This window comes from Solanum tuberosum, unplaced genomic scaffold (genome assembly GCF_000226075.1).
Source record: "Solanum tuberosum cultivar DM 1-3 516 R44 unplaced genomic scaffold, SolTub_3.0 scf00016, whole genome shotgun sequence".
Taxonomy (NCBI): Eukaryota; Viridiplantae; Streptophyta; class Magnoliopsida; order Solanales; family Solanaceae; genus Solanum; species Solanum tuberosum.
The window spans coordinates 2856967-2880808 of record NW_006238942.1 but is presented as its reverse complement, the minus strand read 5'-3'; the positions used below and the strand labels follow the sequence as shown (position 1 = coordinate 2880808).

The 23842-nt window shown below is 34.3% G+C and overlaps 1 protein-coding gene across 1 annotated transcript in view; it reads left to right on the top strand.

Moving 5' to 3' along the window:
- Window positions 1–5436, top strand: part of LOC102586097 (putative potassium transporter 12) — a 7740-nt gene extending 2304 nt beyond the window's left edge. The window contains exons 2-9 of the mRNA XM_006340052.2: window positions 92–320; window positions 425–673; window positions 1502–1552; window positions 2166–2426; window positions 2921–2973; window positions 3076–3190; window positions 3316–3570; window positions 4216–5436. Coding sequence (XP_006340114.1) covers window positions 92–320; window positions 425–673; window positions 1502–1552; window positions 2166–2426; window positions 2921–2973; window positions 3076–3190; window positions 3316–3570; window positions 4216–5273 — 2271 coding nt within the window. The 3' untranslated portion in view covers window positions 5274–5436. The remainder of the gene's footprint in view (window positions 1–91; window positions 321–424; window positions 674–1501; window positions 1553–2165; window positions 2427–2920; window positions 2974–3075; window positions 3191–3315; window positions 3571–4215) is intronic.
- The last annotated feature ends 18406 nt before the right edge of the window (window positions 5437–23842 follow it).

Below are 23842 nucleotides of genomic sequence, written 5' to 3'. Positions count from 1 at the left end.
TTTTTTTTTTGGTGGGGGGGGGGGGGGGGGGAGAGTTTCTACAAGGGGTCTACGTCTTCCTTTACTCATTTATGTCTCTTCAAAAAATCAGGAGGCTTCTCTTTTGAGTACACTTGCTCTAGCATTTCAAACGCTTGGTGTGGTATATGGTGACATGGGCACAAGCCCTTTATATGTTTTCTCAGGCGTTTTCAGCAAGGTGCCCATCACATCAGAAGTTGATGTCTTGGGGGCATTGTCCATTGTGTTATACACAATTGCTCTCATTCCACTAATGAAATATGTATTTATAGTGCTCAAGGCTAATGACAGTGGAGAAGGTATATCATTTATTCCTACAAGGGTCTTCCGTTTATGACTTTTCATGTGCTTATCATCTGGGAAATGATGGTTTCCTTAACAACTGAAATAATTTTGATGTCAGGAGGAACATTTGCACTGTATTCATTGATCTGCAGGTATGCAAATGTCAACCTTCTTCCCAATCGACAGCCAGCTGATGAACACATCTCAAGTTTTAAGCTCAAGTTACCTACTCCAGAACTGCAAAGGGCTTTAAATATAAAGGAAGTCTTGGAACGTAAATCTTCTCTAAAAACCCTTGTCTTGCTATTGGTTCTGATGGGAACATCAATGATCATAGGTGATGGTATCTTGACCCCAGCAATATCAGGTATTCTTTTTTTTTTCTTTACATTTTTGGTTGTCCTTGAAAGGTTCAGAAGTAACTTTGCTAAAATTCTCAGTAAGTGGCCAAAAACCAAGCTTGAGTGAACATTTTAATGACCAGTTTTGATCTTCTGCGTTTTCATTACAAATGCTTATCACTATTTTTTGTTGGGGGTTAATAGTATATACCTAACAGGGGCAGAGTGGAAGAATAGGCAGGGAGAAATGAAATTATGCCATCTATTTAAGAAATATTACTGGGCAGTTGTAAAATTCAGGGGTAAAATGTATGTTTGACTTGATGTTCTTGTGGGGAACAATGTTGCCATAATAACTTGATGACCAAGTTAATTTGGAAAAGGGGGTTTTCATTTAGCTCAAAGGTGAAGGAGAATATCAACAAAAGACTGATTTTAACTGTACTTGTGGTCCACTCAATCACTGGCATATGATGGACAATTTTGATTCTGATTCCCTAAATTTCTGTATACATATTGAAGTGGACTAGTGGATGATGTGAAATATTGAGGTCCTCAGTAAAAAACAGTCAATAGAAAGGAACAACCTAGAGCTAGCTAATATGATAATAGCCTCGAAATTCCATCTTACTTGAGCAGAAGTCTTCTAGAAGACTAGAATTATGGGTTCTGCAATTATTCATCATTTGCTCTTTCTAGTTCCTCATAAGCTTGTTGCCTTGTTGTGTGACCCAGATCCCCTAAAATAGGATTCTGACTATGCTTTTTAGTTGTCTGGCACCATAATTAGTTCTCTAATTTGACAGTGCTCTTTGTTACCAATCCAGTCTCTTAATGATCCTCATTTCTTGCAGTTATGTCTGCTGTAAGTGGGCTGCAAGGTAGGGTCCCGGGATTTGGCACAAGTGAGTTTTCTTTTCTTCTTGTAATTGCTGCTACTAGCTACTTCTGAGAATTAAACTGCAAAATTTGTGCTATATTGGAAATGCTAAATTGGTTACAAATAGCATGCCTTTTCTAGCTATCAGTTTTACGGTGCCGAAACTACATAACAATGAGTGATAAATAGGGTGCCAAATCTACGTAAAAATGAGTAATAAATTAAGGTTCTATCTCAACATGGAACAAAAGGGACAATATAGAAAACTGGTAGACAGAATTATGATGCCTGGCTTGATTCAGGGAAACTACACGACGTAAAAGAATATTCCAGTGCTATCCAAGACAACAATAGAAAAATTTCAGTCGTTTTAAATAGCTCTTCTAGCTATTAATCTACTGCGGTGAAACTAAGGTCTCATGCAATATGGAAAATCACCACCTTTAATCTTAGTGGAACGGCAAAATTTGCCACTTCAGTATATGTAGGATTACAGGCCTTCATTTTAAATATTCTCCAATGAAATGCGTTGAAGTTCTCAGTGCAAATTCTTTGCACGAACATTTTAATATCCAACAATCATGACGAGATGTAGCATGGTAGTAATATTTGTAATACCCTATTAATGTTGCTTGCAGATGCTCTTGTTTTCACTTCAATTATCATCCTTGGCGTATTGTTCAGTATACAGCGATATGGGTCAAGCAAAGTGGGATTTACATTTGCACCTGCCCTGGCTTTATGGTTCTTCAGTCTAGGGGCTATAGGAGTTTATAATCTTCTGAAGCATGATGTAACTGTCTTAAGGGCTTTAAATCCAGCTTATATATATCTGTTCTTCAAGAAGAACTCAATCAATGGATGGTCAGCTCTTGGTGGCTGTGTTTTATGCATCACAGGTATAATAAATTCTTTTCTCCTTTGGTATGGTCTAAAGTTCCTAAATTAGTTTAGTGCATGAAGATATCCGAGTTTTCACTTTATATACACCTATATGGAGCTGCCTTCTTTTCTTGTCTTATTCTGTGTGTAACGGACTTACGGGAAGTATGATGATCGAGACATTTGCAAAGTTTTCGTTGGTGCCTAAGAATTCCTTGTCTTCTAAAAGGTGCAAGCATGCATTGTCTGATTCATAAGAAACAAGGATTGGAACAATTTTCAAAAGCAATGAACATTCTTTTCTCCTGGATGCTCTAGCAAATGCTTCCATTTAGTTTTATAGAACACATTTTCTTTAAAGAAAAATTATCAAGTATTGGAATAAAATGGGCCTGAATAGAGTGGAACAGGTAGAAGTATTCTGTAGACGAGCCAAACTAGTTTGGGATTGAAGTATGGTAGTAGTAGCTGTTGTTGGTAAGTTGATATGTTATTTAATGAATGGTTGCAGGAGCGGAAGCAATGTTTGCTGATTTAGGTCATTTCTCTGTGAAGTCAATACAGGTATTTTTCTTTATTGTGCCCTCACTTGAAGTTTCAGCTAGCTACCTTAATTATGATGACTGCAGCATTTGTTTCCATTCTGATTTAAGTTGACTGCTGCAGATTGCTTTCACAAGCGTAGTGTTCCCCTGCCTTTTTTTGGCCTACTTCGGCCAAGCTGCTTATCTAATGAAATTCCCAAATTCATCTGAGAGAATATTTTATGATTCTGTGCCAGGTATTAGTGCTAAGAGGAAGCTTCTAAATATTCTGTTTGCTGCTTCCTTTTTCTCGAGATTCAAATGTTCAACGGTTTTGATTTTTGAGTACTTCTTTGACACTAGAAGTTTTTTTCAACAACAGATGGTCTCTTTTGGCCAGTTTTTGGGTTAGCAACAGTAGCTGCTATAATTGCCAGCCAGGCCATGATATCTGCTTCATTTTCATGTGTTAAGCAAGCTATGGCTCTTGGATGCTTCCCAAGATTGAAGATTATTCACACCTCAAAGAGGCACATGGGTCAAATTTACATTCCTGTCATTAATTGGTTTTTGATGATAATGTGCATGCTTGTGGTTGCTGCCTTTCAGAGCACGACAGACATATCTAATGCCTATGGTTGGTACCTCATTTAAGCAACTTTGTGGATTTTCTTCAAACGAACAAAAGATTTTTCAGTATTTAGTTAATAATGCTCCATCCTTTCTTTCCATTCTATATGGAACTCTTTCCCTTTTTTGTCCATTTTAGAAAGATTGATATATACTATATTGGGAAACTCTTTAATCTTAATATTCCATTTTTCCCTTAACGTGATGCTCTCCTAAGAAGTGGCATGACATGTTGAAGACCACAAAATACTAAGGGCAGTTTTGGTATATATCTATGTGTCAAATTCCTTCTTTCTTTCTTGACTCTGTTTATAGTCAAACAGTATCATACAAAATAAAACTGATAGGAGTACTTGCTTGAATCAGCGTCGTTTTTCCTCCCTTTCAATTGCATTCCTTCTTCCACATTCGCTTCCTCAAGCAGCTCTAGCTATACCAATATATTATAACAAACATTTCCGGAGAAGAAAAGAGAGATGAAAGAAAGAAAAGAGAAAGGTTCTAGGGGTGCTTGCTCCTTGGCATTTGAGTGCTGTTTCATTTTTCTATTGAATTATTCATTCAAGTTATTGAGTATGGAAATGAGTTCCAATCATTACTAGATATCCCCACTTGAGCATATTCACTATGAAGTTATCCTTCTCTATTGCAGGCATAGCTGAAGTTGGTGTCATGATGGTTAGCACGACTTTGGTTACAGTCGTAATGCTACTGATATGGCAAACAAATTTGTTTCTGGCTATCTTGTTTCCACTTATATTTGGAACTATAGAGCTTATTTATATGTCTGCTGTTCTATCCAAGATCTTCGAGGGTGGTTGGCTTCCGCTAGTTTTTGCCTCTTGGTTCCTCTGTGTGATGTATATTTGGAACTATGGGAGTGTCTTGAAGTACCAGAGTGAGGTCAAGCAGAAGATTTCAATGGATTTCATGCATGAGCTTGGCTCTTCTCTTGGGACGGTAAGGGTACCAGGGATTGGTTTACTATACAATGAGCTGGTTCAAGGCATTCCCTCTATTTTTGCTCAGTTTCTATTAGATCTTCCAGCTATTCACTCTGTGATAGTCTTTGTCTGCATCAAATATGTGCCAGTACCTGTTGTCCCTCAGGAAGAAAGGTTCTTGTTTCGAAGGGTTGGTCCGAAGGACTATCATATGTTCCGTTGTGTAGCTAGATATGGCTATAAAGATGTCAGAAAAGAGGATCATCATGCATTTGAGCAACTTTTGGTAGATAGCCTTGAGAAGTTTCTAAGAAAGGAGGCCCTGGATGTTGCTTTGGAAATCAACCTGAATCAACCAGACCTTGATAGCATTTCTGTGAGGTCAAGGGATGAGTCTGAAATACAAGATGGTGATGGTGATGGGATGGACGAGCTTAAGATTCCATTAATGCGTGATCAAAGAATGGAAACTTCAGGAGCATCAACATCAGAAGCATCCCTGACGTTACCAGCCAGTGTTATGCCAGTTGATGAAGATCCTAGTCTGGAATATGAGCTCTCTGCTCTCCGAGAAGCCACAGAATCTGGATTTACATACTTGCTTGGACACGGGGACGTGAGGGCAAAGAAAAACTCTTGGTTCATCAAGAAATTAAGCATAAATTACTTCTATGCATTCATGAGGAAGAATTGTAGAGGAGGTGCTGCAACAATGCGCGTTCCTCACATGAATATTATCCAAGTAGGAATGACATACATGGTTTGATCTTGGTGCCACATACTAGCTAGCTACTTGTATAACTACTACATTAGAATTTCTTGATGCCAAAATTTTCAAGGCATAAAAGAAAGCATGATGTTTCAAAAACATACCACACTATTGCATCTTCAAGTGATTGTCTATTAATTATTTTCTGCTCATGGATGTACTTGTCATCTTCCTGTATAGGCTTTTGCTGTAAATGATTCTCACCCTTTATTTATTTTTTTTGGCCCAAAAGAAAAAAAAATGTGGACTATTCTTTAGATACTTTTCGTTTCATTCTCCCTTTATGTCTTGAGCCAATGGTTTATCGGAAATAGTCTCTAAACTTTGACAAGGTAGGGTGGAAAGTGGCATACACACAATCCTCTTCATACCTACTTAAGATATTACACTCGTATGTTGTTATTGATGTCTCCCTATACGGTTTTTTTTCTTTCTAAATTTATGAATGAGATATTTTTGCTAGAATTATGAGATTGACCTTTTTTTTTTAAGAAGTAAATATACAAATTGATTGTTTTTCTAATTATTGTTAGGACCTTGATTTAGATAATTAATTTCAATCTTTAATTTTTAATTATGACTTGTGGCTCCCATCTAAGTAAGAACTCGGGGAAGGGAAGAGAATGAGTAATGGAGAGGAGCCACATTCTAGAAGGTACTTACTCCAATAAATTAAAGAAAACATTTATTACTTCTTTGTTTTCCCCAAATCACTGTTACTTTCTAAGTGGTAGAGGATGTTTATCATCTAAATTCTAAGCAACCCCTCTTATCATGATTAAAAATATCAAACAATGTTTTAATAAGGATATTAAAGAGCGCTATAATATAAATAATTTTTAGATACTAAAACGGAGTCCGGAACCTAAATGGGGGTAAGAAAAGGCCGTGTGAGCACAAATAATGAATGAAAAAATAATAATTTTTAGATACTAAATAGAGTCTAGAGCCAATGGGGTAAGAAAAGGCCATGTGAGCACAAATAATGGATGAAAAAGAATATTATTTTTTGATACTAAATAGAGTCACACGTTTTATATATATATTACCTACAACACATTTTCTTGTGCACCATACAAGTAAAGTGAATGTCCCCGTTAAAATTTCTTATCCATTCTTTTAATTATTATTTTCTAGATAACAGACGTTTGATAGAGTGCATTAAAAAATATGTATAACTATTTGATGAAACTAATGCATGAAAATACATGATATTAGTAATACAAGAGGCTTCAATGCATGCATTAGCATGATTAAAGACATGCGTAATTTGATAACATACATGGTGGCATACCTTTATTAAAGTTGATGAATTTCAATTAAAAAAAGGGAAAATTAGTAAAGTAGTCAAAATTCCTAATATAATTAGCTAAAACATCTATATTATAAAATAATTATTGAAAATGTCATTATGTCATTATTTTAGCAAATATAATGTATCATAATATAATTAATTTACTATCCTTTTATTTCTTAAATCAGTTACCTAGTTTGACTCTACTACCGGTTAAAAGTTAGAAAAAAAAGACCCCACATTCTAATATTCTCTCTAGGTTTTTACCCCAAATCTCTCCACTCTCTCTCTACTGTTTCCACCATTGTTAACTCTTATACTTGTTTAAGAAATTTCTTCTACTGTACTATCGTTAAAAGTTTTAAAAAAAGACCTCACATTCTAATATTTTCTCTCTAGGTTTTTACTCCAAATCTCTCCACTCTCTCTACTGTTTCCACCATTGTTATCTCTTATACTTGTTAAGAAATTTCTTCTACTTGTACGATTTCAACATTTGGCTATTCTTCGTGCAAATTGGGGTACAATAACCGATTAGCTCTCTCTTACGTCTGATCAGGAGTCAGACCTACTCCACAACTTCTCTGCCTATTGGGCTCGAGCAGTTTCCCTGTCAGGTTCCAGATCTCCGCTGCCGCTCTATGGATGGTTCCGAAAAGACTTTTATTGAATCAATGGAACTTGCTAAATCAATTGTTGTATCGAAGTGCTTAATTGCCCATTCATTCTCAATTCTAAATAATTAAAATACAATTTATTTACGTATTCATTATTTAGGTAATCATCCTAATTGCATATGTAAAACAAACTTTTTATTTTATTTTACTTATTTTGTATTTAAAATATCACTTTGTATACCAAATAGTTTGTATTTAGATTTGATTTCGTATTCGTCCTAATTGTATACCATCAAGTTTTGTATTTGTATTTGATTTCGTATTCATTCTCAATTCTAAATAACCAAAATACAGTTTATTTATGTTATATAGGTATCCTTCCTAATTGCATCAATAAAACAAAATTTGTATTTTATTTTGCTCATTTTGTATTTTCAATATCACTTTGTATACCAGATAGTTTGTATTTAGATTTGATTTTATATTCATTTTCTATTCTGAATAACCAAAATACAGTTTATTTACGTATTCATTATATAGGTATTCATACTAATTGCATTAGTAAAATAGAATTTTGTATTTTATTTGACTCATTTTGTATTTTCAATATCACTTTGTATACCAGCTAGTTTGTATTTAGATTTGAATTTGCATTCGTCCTAATGGTATACAATCAAGTTTTGAATTGTATGGTCTAACTTTTCAATTGAAATGAGTATTTATCGTGCTCAGTTTGTAAAAAGAAGTTCATCCGAATACATAAAATTATATTTAAAGAAGTTCATCCAAATACACAAAATAATATTTAAAGAAGCTCATCAGAATACATTTCAGATAAAATTATATTTAAAAAAGTTCAAACAACTAAGGATAAAAAACTAAGGGAAATATTTTCTCTGTTCTGTTATTAAAAGTTTGAATTCTTTCAAATTAAATAAATATAGACAGCATTATAACAAACCAAAATATTGACATTTTAAGTAAATATTGAAAGTGTTGACAAGGAATCCTATTAGATGCTAAAATATTATTGTTTTGAAAATTTTCCCTTAAAAAAATCAAGAAGTTAATTGTGGAAAAAGAGCCAAAAATAAGATAAATGTTACACATATTCATGGTCCAAGGCCCAAACCCAAGAGGAGGCGATTGAGGCCCAAAAGGAATTGATTTTGCATGTCGAAATGGAGGCCCAAAGAGAGTTCAAGAAACTGATTTAAACTTTCACATATAGCAAACACAAAATTCATATTTGTATGCTATAGCAAAGTTTGCATAATTGCGCTCCATAGCAAACATATATATGTATAATTCGCTATACATATACAAAAAAAAACAGTTGTATAATCTGCTTTGGTATACATATACAAAAAGATCAATTGTATAAAGTGAGAGAGGTGAGTGAGCGAGCGAGATCTGGGAGAGTGGCGAGCGAGATCTGGGAGAGGGGAGAGAGGGGAACGAAAATATATGTATATATACAATTTTATCTCGCTTTATACAAACACAAACACACTTTATACACTTGCGTTTGTATAAAAAACGAGAGAGGCGAGGGATAGAACGAGAGTGGCGAGCGAGATTCACCAGGAGAGAGGTGAAATAACAACAGTTTGCTATGAGGTACAATTAAATTAAACTATATTTATAGCATTTAATTTGAATTAATAGTTTGCTATTATATACAATTTTCCCTTTTTCTTATTGTAACTAGACAGAGGTGCCCGTGTCAGCACGGTCCCAATATCTTAGTATTAATTTATTTTAATTTATGTGATATAGATAAAATTTAGAAAGTTGATTGAATTCTAATATGATTTTTAAATATTTAAGTTGTTAATTACTTTTTGTCTACGCAAATTTAATGTGAAGAGGTCCATTAAGATCTCCATGATTTAAGTATTTTTTGTCACGGATCGTCGATTTTTTTACACAAAGTAGTTACAAGATATAAATAAATATTACCGACATTCAAAATAATAAAACTATAACTAAAGAATATGAATTCAAAACTAAAAGTCTTAGCTAAACCAGATTTCATAATTTTGAAAAAAGTATACACTAATTAAATTAAAGTAGAACAAAAGAAATAATTTTTTAAAAAAGTTTTTCCGAAACACGCTAAAGTAGACATGTTGGCGTGGAGTCTTGAATTTAAAACTAAAAGTCATAGCCAAAACGGATTCCATAATTTCGAAAGAATTATGCACTAATTAAATTAAAGTAGAGCAAAGGAAAAAAATTCTTAAATGTTTTTTCCGAAACACGCTGAAGCAAATACGTCTCCGGTCTTAAATTTAAAACTAAAAGTCATAGCTAAAACGGATTTCATAATTTTGAAAAAATTATATACTAATTAAATTAAAGTAGAAAAAAAGAAATAATTTTTTTAAAATTTTCTTAAACTAATTAAATTAAAGTAGAACAAAGGAAATAGATTCTATTTTTTTTCCCGAAACACGCTGAAGCAGGCACATCGACGGAGCATTACACATGAGATTTTGGTGCCCAAGAAGTCAAAGAATTTTCTTTTGGCACTTCTTTCCTTATTTGTTCGGGAAGAAGTTTGACATTCATTTTACTTATTTTTTCAGTTTAGAAGTTTTCTAATTTAAATGTTTCTTAGTTCAAATTTAAAGTTTTTTATTTAAGGTTTTTTCTATTTATTGTTTTCATAAAAGTAGGATTTCAGTCTCGTGCTATTTGAGATATGTTTTTTATTTGAAAAGTTTCTCTTTTAGAACTCTCTTTAGGCCTCTACTTAGACATGCAAAATCAACTTCGTTGGGCTTCAATTTTTATCCTCTTGAGTTTGGGCTTGGACCATAAAATATGTAGAGCAACTTTCACATATAGTAAACACAAAAATCTTATTTGTATGCTATAGCTATAATTTGCATAATTGCGCTCCATATTTTATGTTTGCTATGACTATTAATATGTATATTTCGCTATACATATACAAAAGAAAGCAGTTGTATAATTTCGCTATAATATACAAAAGAAAGCAGTTGTATAATCTGCTTTGGTATACATATACAAAAGATCAATTGTATAATCTGTGTTTGTATAAAGCGAGAAAGAGAGAAAGACAAAAGAAAACTTGGCAGGGGAAGATCGTATTTGTATAATCATAAGTGTATAGGACGAAAATATATGCATTTGTATTTGTATATACAATTTTCTCTCGCTTTATACAAACACAAACACAATGTATACATTTGTGTTTGTATAAAGTGAGAGAGACGAGTGAGCGAGCGAGATCTGGGAGAGTGGCGAGTGAGATCTGGGAGAGGGGGAGAGAGGGGAATGAAATAAATGTATATATACAATTTTCTCTCGCTTTATACAAACACAAACACAATGTATACATTTGTGTTTGTATAAAGCGAGAGAAAATTGTATATATACATTTTTTTCATTCCCCCCTCTCCCCCTCTCCCAGATCTCACTCGCCACTCTCCCAGATCTCGCTCACTCCCCCGCCTCTCTCACTTTATACAAACACAAACGCATTTTACATATTTGCGTTTGTATAAAAGCGGGAGAGGCGAGGGAGAGAACGAAAGTGGCGAGCGAGATTCACCAGGAGAGAGGTGAAATAACAATAGTTTGCTATGGGGTACATTTAAATCAAACTATATTTATAGCATTTAATTTAAATTAATAGTTTGCTATTATATACAATTTTCCCAAATATGTATAGTATATAGACAATTTTTTCCAAGCAAACCTCCAAAACTACATGGGATTACAACTATACTATATATGATGATCTAGAGAAACGTGTAATTTTTGAATTACAAAAGAAAACATTTTAATTTCAAGCAGACTTTTTGACCTAATCTCACCACTATGGCCACTGGTCAGCCTAGTCTTGGGGTTGGCAGTCCTCAATACTACAAGAAGCTGCATTCCCACCCTTACCGATAAAAACTAATAGTGCGAACCTTAATATCGAGCCTAATAGTATTGGTTTGCCTAACGACAACAATGATAAATTACAGGTGAATTATGCCAATGCCCTTAGAAATCAGATCACCTATTCGACGAAGAAGGTTGAACCAATTCCTATGAAGACAATCACCTATAAGAATGGAATTCCTCGAGTGATGTGGACAGAGAAGGAAGTTAAGAGGATGAACATTATTGAGAATCTCCAATATGCAATAGTTGGTAAATTTTCATATGGTTGGCCGGAACTAGAGGAACTTAGGATGCTTATCCCGAAACAATGCAACACTAAATGAGAATGTAAGATAGGTCTATTATGCAATAGACATGTCCTCATCAGACTTGATCAACAAGAAGATTTCATCGGTGTAATGTCTAAAAACATACACTACATATTGGCTTAGGAAGGATATTCATATTCCATGAGGCCCCTTATTTATGATGAAAAATTTCAGGCTACAGAAGAAACAACACAGGCGCTGGCCTGGATATCATTCCCAGATCTCAAACCCACCTACTTTGTGAAGGAATCCATATTCTCACTGGCAACAACAGTTGGAAAGCCATTACAATTAGATATGGCTACAATAAACAAAACGAGACCAAGTTGTGCCCGAGTCAAAGTGCAAGTCGATCTTATGTCAGAGTTCCCAAGGTTTATTGAAATGGATATTATGAATGAAGATACGAAGGTCTCAAGAATAGAACAAGTGAAAATTCAATATGACTTTTTGCCTAAATATTGTACACATTGTAAGGTTCAAGGGCATGTGGAAGAGGACTGTAAACATTTACACCCAGAATTGAGGACTGAAAATGGAGGAGGAACGGGGCAGCCAAAAGGTGATGAAGCATCACAGGATGATCAGGAGAAAGTAAGAGGGGATGAGAAAAGGAAGAATGATCAACAAGGAAGACGAAGAACAATAAGAAGATATTGGAATCCTACAAATAAAATGTTTACAATGGAAAAAGGTGTTGGCATTAGTGAGAAGGCTAGTACTCCTGGCAAAGCTGACAAGGGGAATGCATTTGCAATCTTAGCAGCCAATGAGGCAGACGGAAGTCACCAGGAGATGAATGAGCAGCAAACGGAGGAAGTAAGTTTTGTTCCTGAGATAAGTAAAGCAGCTGATCAACAACTAGGCAATGAATCCACTAAGGATTGGATCAACAGGGCTTTCACTACACAGCAGGAGAGGAATGATGAACAACATGCAAGTAATACTATAGCAGCACAGATGATGCAACATGGAATTTGTAGCAAAGATGGTAACAATGATAATAATGGGAATACATATTCATTAAAAAATGCAAAAATCATAGTCGAAGTTGCGGAGGTTGTCCACCAGCAAGGAGATATATCTGCTACACATGAAAAAAATGACCAAATTAATGAAAGGGGAAAGATAATAGAAGAGGTGCATATAATTGATGAGAACACACGGAGGAATACACATGGGAAGGAAATAGTGGCTTATCATCAACATGAGGATTGGGGAGATGCTACATATCTTGAGCCCCTCCAAACAATGGTTCCAAGTGAGGGGGGATTTCCTTCTGCAAATAATCTTCATATAGGTGTGGGTGAATGAAATGAGTTGAGCAGCAACCTGCAAGCAACAATGGGTCCAGATAATGTGCAGGCTATCACAATGGGCAAGAGAAGATCTGCACCTAATGAAGCTTTACATGCCTTAGTTACACATCAGGTCCTACAGGAGAAGATGCAGACATCTAATCAGGAGAACATATCCAGGGAAGATAGTAATGAAATAAATATTGAAGATGGTGAAGAAGAAGAAAGTGTGCAGTTGGAGAACAATATTTATAAAGAAGCTGACTTATCTCCTCAGATGATGACCAGAGGAAACAAAAGAAAAGGCAAAAAGGTTAATGAGACAAAGTCGACAAGGATACAGGCCAAAAGGAGTGAAAAGAGTGTTTCTCAATGACTCAAAAAGCTTTATTTTGGAATATAAGGTCGGTGAGAACTCAAAATGCATTTCATAGAGTTCAAATGTTACATAGACACCACAAATTCTTCCTAATTGCCTTGATGGAACCTTTTCAAGACACTAGGCATATTCGGAAATACAAAAGAAGGTTGGGCATGCAATATGTCAATTACAACTCCAATGGTCAAATGTGGGTATTTATTCAGGAGGGGATTCATGTGGGAGTAATTTCAGCTTCTGAACAACAATTAACTTTACACCTATCATTTCATAATGTTATTCAGATCTTGGTCACTTTGGTATATGCTAAATGTACAGCAGTTGAGAGACTGAGGTTGTGGGAAGATATTTATGCAATATGTGATAATCACTCATTACCTTGGATGGTTGGAGGAGACTTCAATGTTGTTATGGGGGAAGATGAGAAAATTGGTGGACTTCCTGTATATCTACATGAATATGAAGACTTTTCTTTATGTATCAATTCATGTGAATTAAATGATCTACACTTCTCTGGTAGCCCTTTCACATGGTGGAATGGTAGAGCAGATGAGGATTGTATTTTCAAAAGACTTGATAGGGTGGTTGCAAACCAGGTTATGCAGGATATGGTTGGTAATATGGAGGTTATGCATTTGGCTAGGACTGGATCAGATCATGCCCCTCTCCTACTGACTACTGGAGGTCCTGTCCCAAATTTCAGCAAACCATTTAGGTTTTAAAAATTTTGGACTGAAAGTGATGATTTTACGGAGGTGGTTAGACAAACCTGGGAGGCTGATATATCTGAAAATGTGTTTGTATAATGGAAGATGAGACAGAAAAAAACCAAATTAGCCCTGGCTAAGTGGAGTAGGGCTAAATTTGGGGACATCTTTAAACAATTGCAGATTAGAGAAAAAATAGTTAGACTGAAAGAAGAGTTGTTTGAAGCTGATCCTAGTGCCAATAACAGAATGGTACTTCAACAAGCTCAAGCAGAACATAAGCTTTATTTGCATTATGAAGAGGAATTTTGGAGGCAAAAGGCTAGCATTCAATGGAGCACTGAAGGAGATAAGAATACCAGATTATTTCATTGTCTGGTTAAAGGAAAGAGAAAGAGATTAACATTGAAGAGAATTCTCAAATCTGATGGTACCTGGGCTGAGAGAGATGATGAGATCACTAGGGAAGCCTTGAAATTTTACACTGATCAATTCACTGGGACTGAGTGTATTGAAGATTATAGTATGTTACAACACATTGAAGCACAGGTCACACTAGAAGATAACTATCTTATTAAAACCATGCCTGAAGAAGAAGAAATCAAATCTGTTGTCTTTAAGCTTAACGGAGACAGTGCTTGTGGACTTGATGGATTTACTGGTATCTTTTATCAATCTTGCTGGCCAATTGTGGGGGCTGATATTGTTAATATTGTACAAGCCTATTTCCAAGGTCAAACTCTTCCTAAATCAATTACTCATACTAATTTGGTCTTAATTCCAAAAAGGGAGTTTATTCAAACCTTTTCAGACCTTAGACCAATTAGTTTAAGTAATTTCATCAACAAAGTGATTTCCAGAATTATACATGATAGAATGGAAAGTCTTCTTCCTAGATTAATTTCACAAAATCAATCTGGTTTCATAAAAGGAAGGAATATTGCTGAGAATATTTTGCTGGCACAGGAAATTATAACTGATATTGGAAAGAGGGGGAAACCTGATAATGTTGTTATCAAACTAGACATGGCCAAAGCATATAATAGGGCGAATTGGAAATTTTTGGCTAGAGTTTTAACTCATATGGGCTTTGATAATACAGTAATTGATATGATATGGAGAATTATGGCTAATAACTGGTATTCCATTCTCATTAATGGACAAGCTCAAGGATTTTTTCATTCCACAAGAGGTGTAAAGCAGGGTGATCCTTTATCACCTGCTCTATTTATACTAACTGCTGAGGTGTTGACTAAAGCACTGAACCAACTGTTTAATTATAGTGAGTTTAGATGTTTTGGTATGCCTAAATGGAGTGACAACTTAAATCATCTGGCATATGCAGATGATACCATTATTTTCTCATTTGCAGAGAAGAAGTCTTTGGAGTTAATTATGAAGGTGTTGCAGGATTATGAAGCACAATCTGGACAAAAAATCAACAAGGAGAAGAGTTTCTTCTACATGTCTCACAAGGCGGCAAATACATCAGTAAAGGTGGTGGAAGACACTACAGGTTTTCTACGAGGTAAATTTCCTTTAATGTATCTTGGATGTCCCATTGGGCATGCTAAGAAAAGGAAAGTTGATTTCACAGAATTACTTAAGAAGATCCAAAATAAACTTCAGGTTTGGAAAGGCAAAATGCTTTCCTTTGGGGGTAAGGCAGTCCTTATCAAACATGTGTTGCAAAGTATGCCCATATACTTATTATCTGTTATGGATCCTCCTAAATGCATCATATATGACATTCATAAAATCTTTGCTAAGTTTCTATGGAATTTCAAAGAAGAAGGAAGGGCAAAACATTGGATCTCCTGGAATGATATTTGTGTACCTAAAGAAGAAGGAGGTCTTGGCTTTAGATCCTTATTTGATTTGTCTAAAGCATTGTTTGCTAAACTTTGGTGGAGTTTCAGAACTAAAAACACATTGTGGTCCAATTTCTTATGGAATAAATATTGCAAGAGGCATGGTCCACAAACTGTAGAATGGAAAGGGGGATCTCAAGTTTGAAAGTTGATGCTACAAGAAAGAGATAATATTGACCAGGAAATATAGTGGGAGCCAAGAAGGGGTCATGCTAGTCTGTGGCATGATAATTGGACTCAACTGGAATATTGCAGTATGTATTACCACTAAATCATACAATTACTGATGATTTTGCAGAAGTTAATCAGGTTATGAACACTGATGGGTGGAATATGGATATGTTGCGGGAGATGGTTGGAGAAGACATATGTAAGCATGTGAGTACTAACATAGGGAATGGCATAGTAGTTAATGAGAGGGACAAACCTTGGTGGATGCCCAATAGTAAAGGAAACTTCACTGTTGGAAGTGCCTGGGAAATGGTAAGACAAAGAAAGGACAAGCAACATAATATTATGGTTATTTGGGAAAAAGGAATACCTTTCAGAGTTTCCTTTCTTCTTTGGAGAATGTGGTTCAAAAGATTCCCTATTGGAGAGGTATTAGTTAGGTTCAAAATTGCTGACTCTGTTGTATGTGTTTGCTGTAACAATTCAATGGCGGAAACTTTTGACCACTTGTTTGTAGCATGTCCAGATGCTAATTTCCTATGGAGATCTATATCAGGAGCTGCAGGAATACATGGACCTTATATACAGTTGAAGCAAACATTGGACAAATGGTGGGGTGCTGATTGTAATGCTAAACTGAGACCTATATATAATGCAGTACTAATATTTATCATTTGGCAAATTTGGAAGAGAAGAAATGTTATTAGAAATGGGGGACATTTATCCAAGGTCACTATGCTTAGAGAAATCAATAGGAATACTTATCTATTTGCAATGAATAGATATCCTTGGCTAGTTAATATCCCAAGCTCCTGGCCTTGGATGGTAATTTTTTTTGAAGAATATATCCCAAGGCTCTCTTGGAAAGTAGTAAGATGGAACTGGCCTGCTGTGGGGGTATTTAAATGCAATACAGATGGCTCTAGTAAAGATCAGTTATCACTCAGCTCCAAAGCTTTTTGTGTGAGAAACAGCCGTGGGGATTTAATCTATGCACAAACTGTTTGTATGACATTTTGCAATGCCTTAGAAGCTGAAGTGAAAGCTTTTAGAAGTGGTTTATTGTATTGTGTGCAAAACAATTACCTTCCTCTTGTGATGGAAACAGACTCCCTAATAATAAAAAAAATCCTTGGCGGAAAATGGGAAATCCCATGGGGAATTTCAGTGGACATAAGGTGCATTATGGAGGAGCTAAAGGAAAAGGAAGTAGTGGTCAAACACATTTTCAGAGAGGGGAACAAATTGGTGGATTTTTTAACTAACTATATCTTCAATTTTGCAGGTACAAATAGCATTCAGTTTACATCCGTAGAAGATCTACCAGGACAAGCTCAAGCATTACTACATGGTGATAAACAAGGCACACCAAATCTCAGGACAAAGAAGTGTCAAAATGCAAATTTCAATATATAAAACACACTCTTTTACAAAGTGGAACAAAGAGAATTTCTTGCCCAACAAAAAAGATTTCCGGACTACAATAACATCGACACAACGATTACGCAAAGAGGAATCTTTAGCAAGGAACACAAAAATTAGGCAAAACGTGCTTATCGGTGTCATAAATCTGTAGAATCAAAGAGGTTACCTAATAAACCTGAAATTGTTGCAGTGGTATTAGCTTCTTGAAGCTCAGCCTGCACGATTTAAGGTCAGTTAGCTCAATCTCTTTGACATAGTTGTGACAATTTGTTAAGCTCTTGGAGTATGTGTTACCTTGCGGACAAGCTGGACGACTGTTAAGAGTTGAAGAGGTCTTTATCAGGCCGGATCCATGGCGTTTGTGAGAATTTTGAACGCCCAGGTGGATGCCGCCTAAGCTCTTGATCATTTCGTCTCAATGTCTGCTACTGGAATGCGGCCGGAGTTGCTGATCGTAATGGTGTCTGGAGCTGCGTCGAGCAGCTACCAAGGAAGAAGACGCAGAGGGTTTCTCCTTCTCTGAATCTTTCTCTGTATTTTGCTTTTGTTTCCTTTTTTTGTTCCCTGTCCTTTCGGTTATTAAAGGACTTGCTTATTTTTACTTTTATTGAATAAAAGGGTCTGACCCACTTTTGATCTAAAAAAAAAATAAAAATACATGGAGGTTCGCATAACACACTTTTTAAGTGGTTATGTAGATTTTTAATTTTTTGAGAGAATCCGATAACATATTTAACGGGGGACGTTAACTTTTTCTTGTAGAACACACAAAAAATGTTATTGGGTAGAAAATATGAACTCTTTTTTCATCCATTATTTATGTTCACATGGTCTTTTCTTACTTTAGGTAGCAGACTCTTAATCAGTGCATAACCAATAAGAATTAGGATTTTAAAAAAAAATTATTTAACTTATATTGTAAAAATCTATCGCAAAATTTACGTTACAAATATTTAGTTTAAATTCAATCCAATATACAACATACATCCGGTATTCAACAATATACAAAACTTTCATATACTTATTTTTACAAATGTTACGATTCAAATTTTCATTAGGTTGTGAGGGCACTTATTACCCAATAGGCGGATTTTGTTCCTTTATTACCAACTAAGATTTTAGCTAATGCAGAAATAATATTGAATTAAGCAACTAACTTGTATAAGTGCAGGATAAACGAGTTAAAATCAAACTATCCAAGGATCTGGTGACATCAGTACAAGAGCATCTATTAAATATGAAACAAGTCTAAAAATTAAAATAGCCGTCTAGAAGGAAATACGACAGAAAATAAAGAAGCTGAAGAGAAAGAAGCTCACCCTGAATTCTAACAATCAGAAATTTCACTCACAACAAGTCAAGTACCTCTAGTATCTGGCTTACTTCCTGAATGTAAAAAGGTGCAACAAATATAGAGTGAATGAAAAACACGTGTACTCAACAAGTTTTGATTCCTAATCTTTCTTAGAAGCGATAACAATGTGTATTCTAAAATATTCATTTTCCAAAAGATAATTACTTCATAAAATAAATCACTTTAACATAACAATTAAAACATACATTTTTAAAACTATTGTAACTGATGATAACACAACGTGTCTCAGATATATCAAATCAAATCAATACCACAATCATCTCAACAACTCAATACCAAATCAATATGAAATGCTATGTAGGTTAAATGTAATGCATTGGCAAAAATTCGATATACACCGCTTCCTCTATCAGATAGTCAGGACCCAGGGGACTCATGAGGTTCATATATCTGCCCGAATTATTTCCCATTGACATAATAATACTCACCGAAATTATTTTCCATCGACATAATTACACTCGTTGGAATCATTTTCCACCGGTTTTGCATGATGTCACTTGCCAGAATCATCTTTCATCGGCATAATGAGAATACGAGTCTCATAAATGACTCAAAGGACACTAACAACCAATAATCATCATGCAACAATAAGAGTGATATGAATATGTATGAACAAATATATAATATGGGTTCATTAATCAATCTTGCAACTAAGGATCACCAATCAGCATCAGGTTTACATAATTCACAAGTCTTAACAATTCAATCATATCACAATTTTTGGGATACTATCAACCAATAATCAATTTCATGTAAATCCCCCCATGATATGATATTAGTATCCACATATATGCTCGTTATCTAATTAATACGGTACCCCTGATTATCCATTACCCTTATATTTATTTAGTACATTAAAACTAACACTTTAAAGAAGTAAGAAATCTTTGCTTGCCTCTAATGGAAGCTCAAACATCAAATTCCAAATTTGCCCTTCTGTAATGCTTTCAGATGGTCAACATCTGTTCAGATATATAATCCTCATAAGAATACAATTATGATTATAATGACACCCATAGTGCTATATTTAATTTTTGGATAAAAAATCAGTTCAAATATCAATTTCATTAAATTTTAAACTTAAAGTTAAATCTGAACATCTACGCTAAGCGCATCTCGATATCACCATCCCATAAACTTATTAATGAATATTGTCCCTAATAAATTAATATTCATATCATAAATTAAAATCAAAACCTGCATAATTAAATTAGGATTCAAACATATGCTAAACAATAGCTTCGTAATAGCCAAACTGAAATCCCATATTCTCAAACTATTTTATCTAATAACTTTAATATGATAATTATCATCATTATTTTCATATCATTATTTATTTTTTCAAATTAAGGACTAATAAATACGTAGATAAATAGAAGGAATTTTACGCCAATACCCTTAAAAATATGGGTCATTACAACAAAAGCGTTTTAAAACTTGATATACAATATTATACACTCTATATATAGTATTTTAAATTATTTATACATTCATATATAATAATATTCAATTTTATAAACTATTATACAAAAAACTAATTGCATCTCCTTCCTTGAATTCAAGCACCAAATTCATCCAAAAATACCTCAAAAACTATACTATTCCACCTAGGGATGAATATAAATACCGAAAAATTAAATCAAATCAAAGTAATTTGATTTTGGTGTTTCGGTTTGATGTTAGCGTTTTTTTTTTAGAAAATTTGATTCTCCAATTAGGTGTAAGGGTCGTGATTCTTCAATGCCCCGAATAATAGAAGTTTTATTAAATAAATTTAAGATGATATTAAATTATATTAATATCAAAATTTAATTTTTATCCAACACATTTCAGAAATTGGAGCTCTATCCCCTTATTCCTATTGTTGCTCATTTTCTTGGTGGGAACTTATGAACTTTCATTAGCTAATCTCCATAATTTGTAGTCCTCTAATTTAAGAAAATCTTTCATTTTCAGTTTTCACCCCATGTGCAGCATTGTCCATTTAACAACAAGGGACGTGTGATGATTTGTAGCTCACAAACAAAAAGAGAAAATATTTCATTGTTCAAAACTTCAAATTACTAAATATGTTTCTTCGATTCAAACTTTATATTTAGTTAAATATTTTGATAATCTTATTCTCATTTTATTTCTAATTTGCACCAAAATATCATTTTAAAAATACCGAATTAAATCGAACCGAAGTTAAAAAAAATTGAACTGAATCGAACTAGTTTAGTTCGGTATTCAATGCACACTTTTTCAAAATCAAACACCAAAAAATCGAACCGAAATTCGCTTATACCAAATAAAAGAATCGAACGTCCACCCCTAATACCACCTAGAATTTAAGATTTATACTTCTCAATATATAATCAATCTTTTGCAACAATACCTAATTGAAACTGAGCATATTTGTAAAAATCCATTTTCAAATTTTGAAACTTCGAGTTTCAACAATGATTGAGCACCAATTCTCTGTTTTGGTTTGTGAAAGAAAAATTAATAAAAATATGTTATTACTAATGGTGGAGTTTCATTATGGAGAAAAATATTAAGTTGAGTCAATTTAAGTAAACGTTAAAATCTTGATTAAATTATATAAAATAACTTTATGATCTTTTATCTAAGGAGAATACTATGCATTGGTACAACACATTGCTTCCATAAAGTAAGAATGTCAATTAAGCTAAATACAGACTTCATAGAAAAAAGATTGCAAAGAATGAGCAGAAGAAATTTGTATATGTTTGCCTAGCATAACAACACACATAAACACTACATCTTTGCCCTCTACAGCAACCAAGTGTATTGAAGTAAGCAAGAATTCAACAAATTCAAAAACAAATAAAAGGCTGTTTTTCAGTTAGCTTACTCCAAAATGCAAACTTATGTTGAAAATATGTACTCTCTCAATTTCAAAAGAGTATGGTCTAGTTTGGCTTGGCATAGAGTTTAAGAAAATTAAAAAGATTTTTTAATATTGTGGTCATAAATTAAAATTATGTCAAATATACCAAAATGTTATTTAATCTTGTGGCCTTAAACATGCCACGTGAAAAACAGAAGTTAAAGTATTGCCAAAAAGGAAAGAAGTCATTCTTTTTTGAAACAAACCAAAAAGGAAAGCAAGTCATTTTTTTAAAACAAAGGGAGTATATTATTTTATTGTGACCACTGGTCTTATTAGTCTTATGCTCTGAGTCCAAGTTTCTTTCGATACTAGTTTGTGCCAACTATCTTTCTTAATACATTGTGCCAAATTAAAGTCGATTACTACCAATCTACCATCACTTGTATTTTCATGTTCTGATTACTTTATGAGAATTAGGTATCCAAATAATTTTCTTCAAGTTCTATTCTATAACCATAGGGACGTTAAGGTTGTTGGAAATGATAAATGAAAGTTGGAGTATGAATCCTAAGTTGTTTATAATTTTTATTTAGTATTTATTTAATTCATGTATAGTTAGGATTTGTTTGTTCTAGTTTATATCAGAATACGTTTTCTAGTCCTAATTTAATTTGGTTTCTTACTATTCTAAATAGGGAAATAAAGAAAACTTGTAATGAAATTCAAGAGCTTTTGAGTTATGAATAAAATATTTTTCTTCAAATTGGTATCAAAGCTTCTACGATTTGGTAGAAAATCAAAGAGTGTCTGTTGCCGGTGGGTAGCTATGACCCATATATTCCGTCCTCTGGCCAATGATCATATTGACAAAATCCGGGAGAATGATATATGCATGAAAAAATTCATTCTGAGAGGAAGGACTTACAAAAACAATGCAAATTTAAAGAAGTGCAAGTAAACATGAACAAGTATCAGAGAAATTCTTCTCTGAAATTAGAAGAGTTTGAAAAAATTGAAAGTTGATTACAAGAGAATCAATACAATTGGGTATTGGTGACAAAGTGCATCAACGATTGATGGAGACAAGTGCTTCAACAATTGAATGTTCGTGACAAAGTGCATCAACTATTGGAAGTTGGAGAGAAAGTGCTTCAACACAATCAAGAAAAATAAATAAATGTGCGTTGGACAGAAAGTGCCCCAACACTTGAAAGTTTGAGAGAAGTGTTCCAGCACAGTTAAGAAAAAAAAAAGTGGGTTAGAGAGAAAGTGCTCCAACACTTGAAAATTGGAGAGAAGTGCTCCAACACAATCAAGAAATAAATAAATAAATGCGAGTTAGAGAGAAAATGCTCCAACACTTAGAAGTTGGAGAGAAAGTACTCAAACACAATGTAACATCCGGCAATTTGATATTTACTATGAAGAAGCTGGAAATTGGGAATAGTCATTTTGGAAAGAATTCAAAAGTCTGGAAAATTTAGCTAAGTATGGAAAAAGCGAGTTTTTTTGTCAACTTTGAGCAATCATAACTACTGGCTCTGGATGAGTTAGGCGTATTTCCAGTTATGTTTGGAAAGCCCATGGAATGATCTTTCCAACGCCGTCAAGTTTGTGCGATTCTGACTTCGTATGAGTAAGTCATGCTCTTTCGAAGTTGGGCTGTTGGTAAGGGAAGTTCATCCGAAAATTTTAAGGGTATTTTGGTCTTTTCACTAACCGATTCTTTTGGTTATATTAAGGTGTTAGACTGATTTTAAATCAGTTTGTCCTTTTAAAAAGTGAGAGTAAGGGTTTGAGAGAGAAGAGGAGAAGAAGAGGAGAAGGAGAAGGAGAAGAAGAAGCAAGTTTTGTGGAGATCGTCGTGGATTTCGTCGGGGGTGATCCCTAATAAGGTATGTGAGATCATAGTGTTGGGTTGGTTCATCCCCCACACGCCAAACTCGTTTTAACTTTCCGAGAAAAAATTTGGTTGTGTTTTGTTGAAGTCTTGTGGTTGTGTTGAAGTTATTGTTGATTTGAGACATGTTTGTCCGTCCGGAAATTTTAAGGGTATTTTGGTCTTTTCCCTAGCCATTTCTTTTGGGTTATATTGTGGTGTTAGACTGATTTTAAATCAGTTTGTCCTTTTAAAAAGTGAGAGTAAGGGTTTGAGAGAGAAGAGGAGAAGAAGAGGAGAAGGAGAAGGAGAAGAAGAAGCAAGTTTTGTGGAGATCGTCGTGGATTTCGTCGGGGGTGATCCCTAATAAGGTATGTGAGATCATAGTGTTGGGTTGGTTCATCCCCCACACGCCAAACTCGTTTTAAATTTCCGGGAAAAGATTTGGTTGTGTTTTGTTGAAGTCTTGTGGTTGTGTTGAA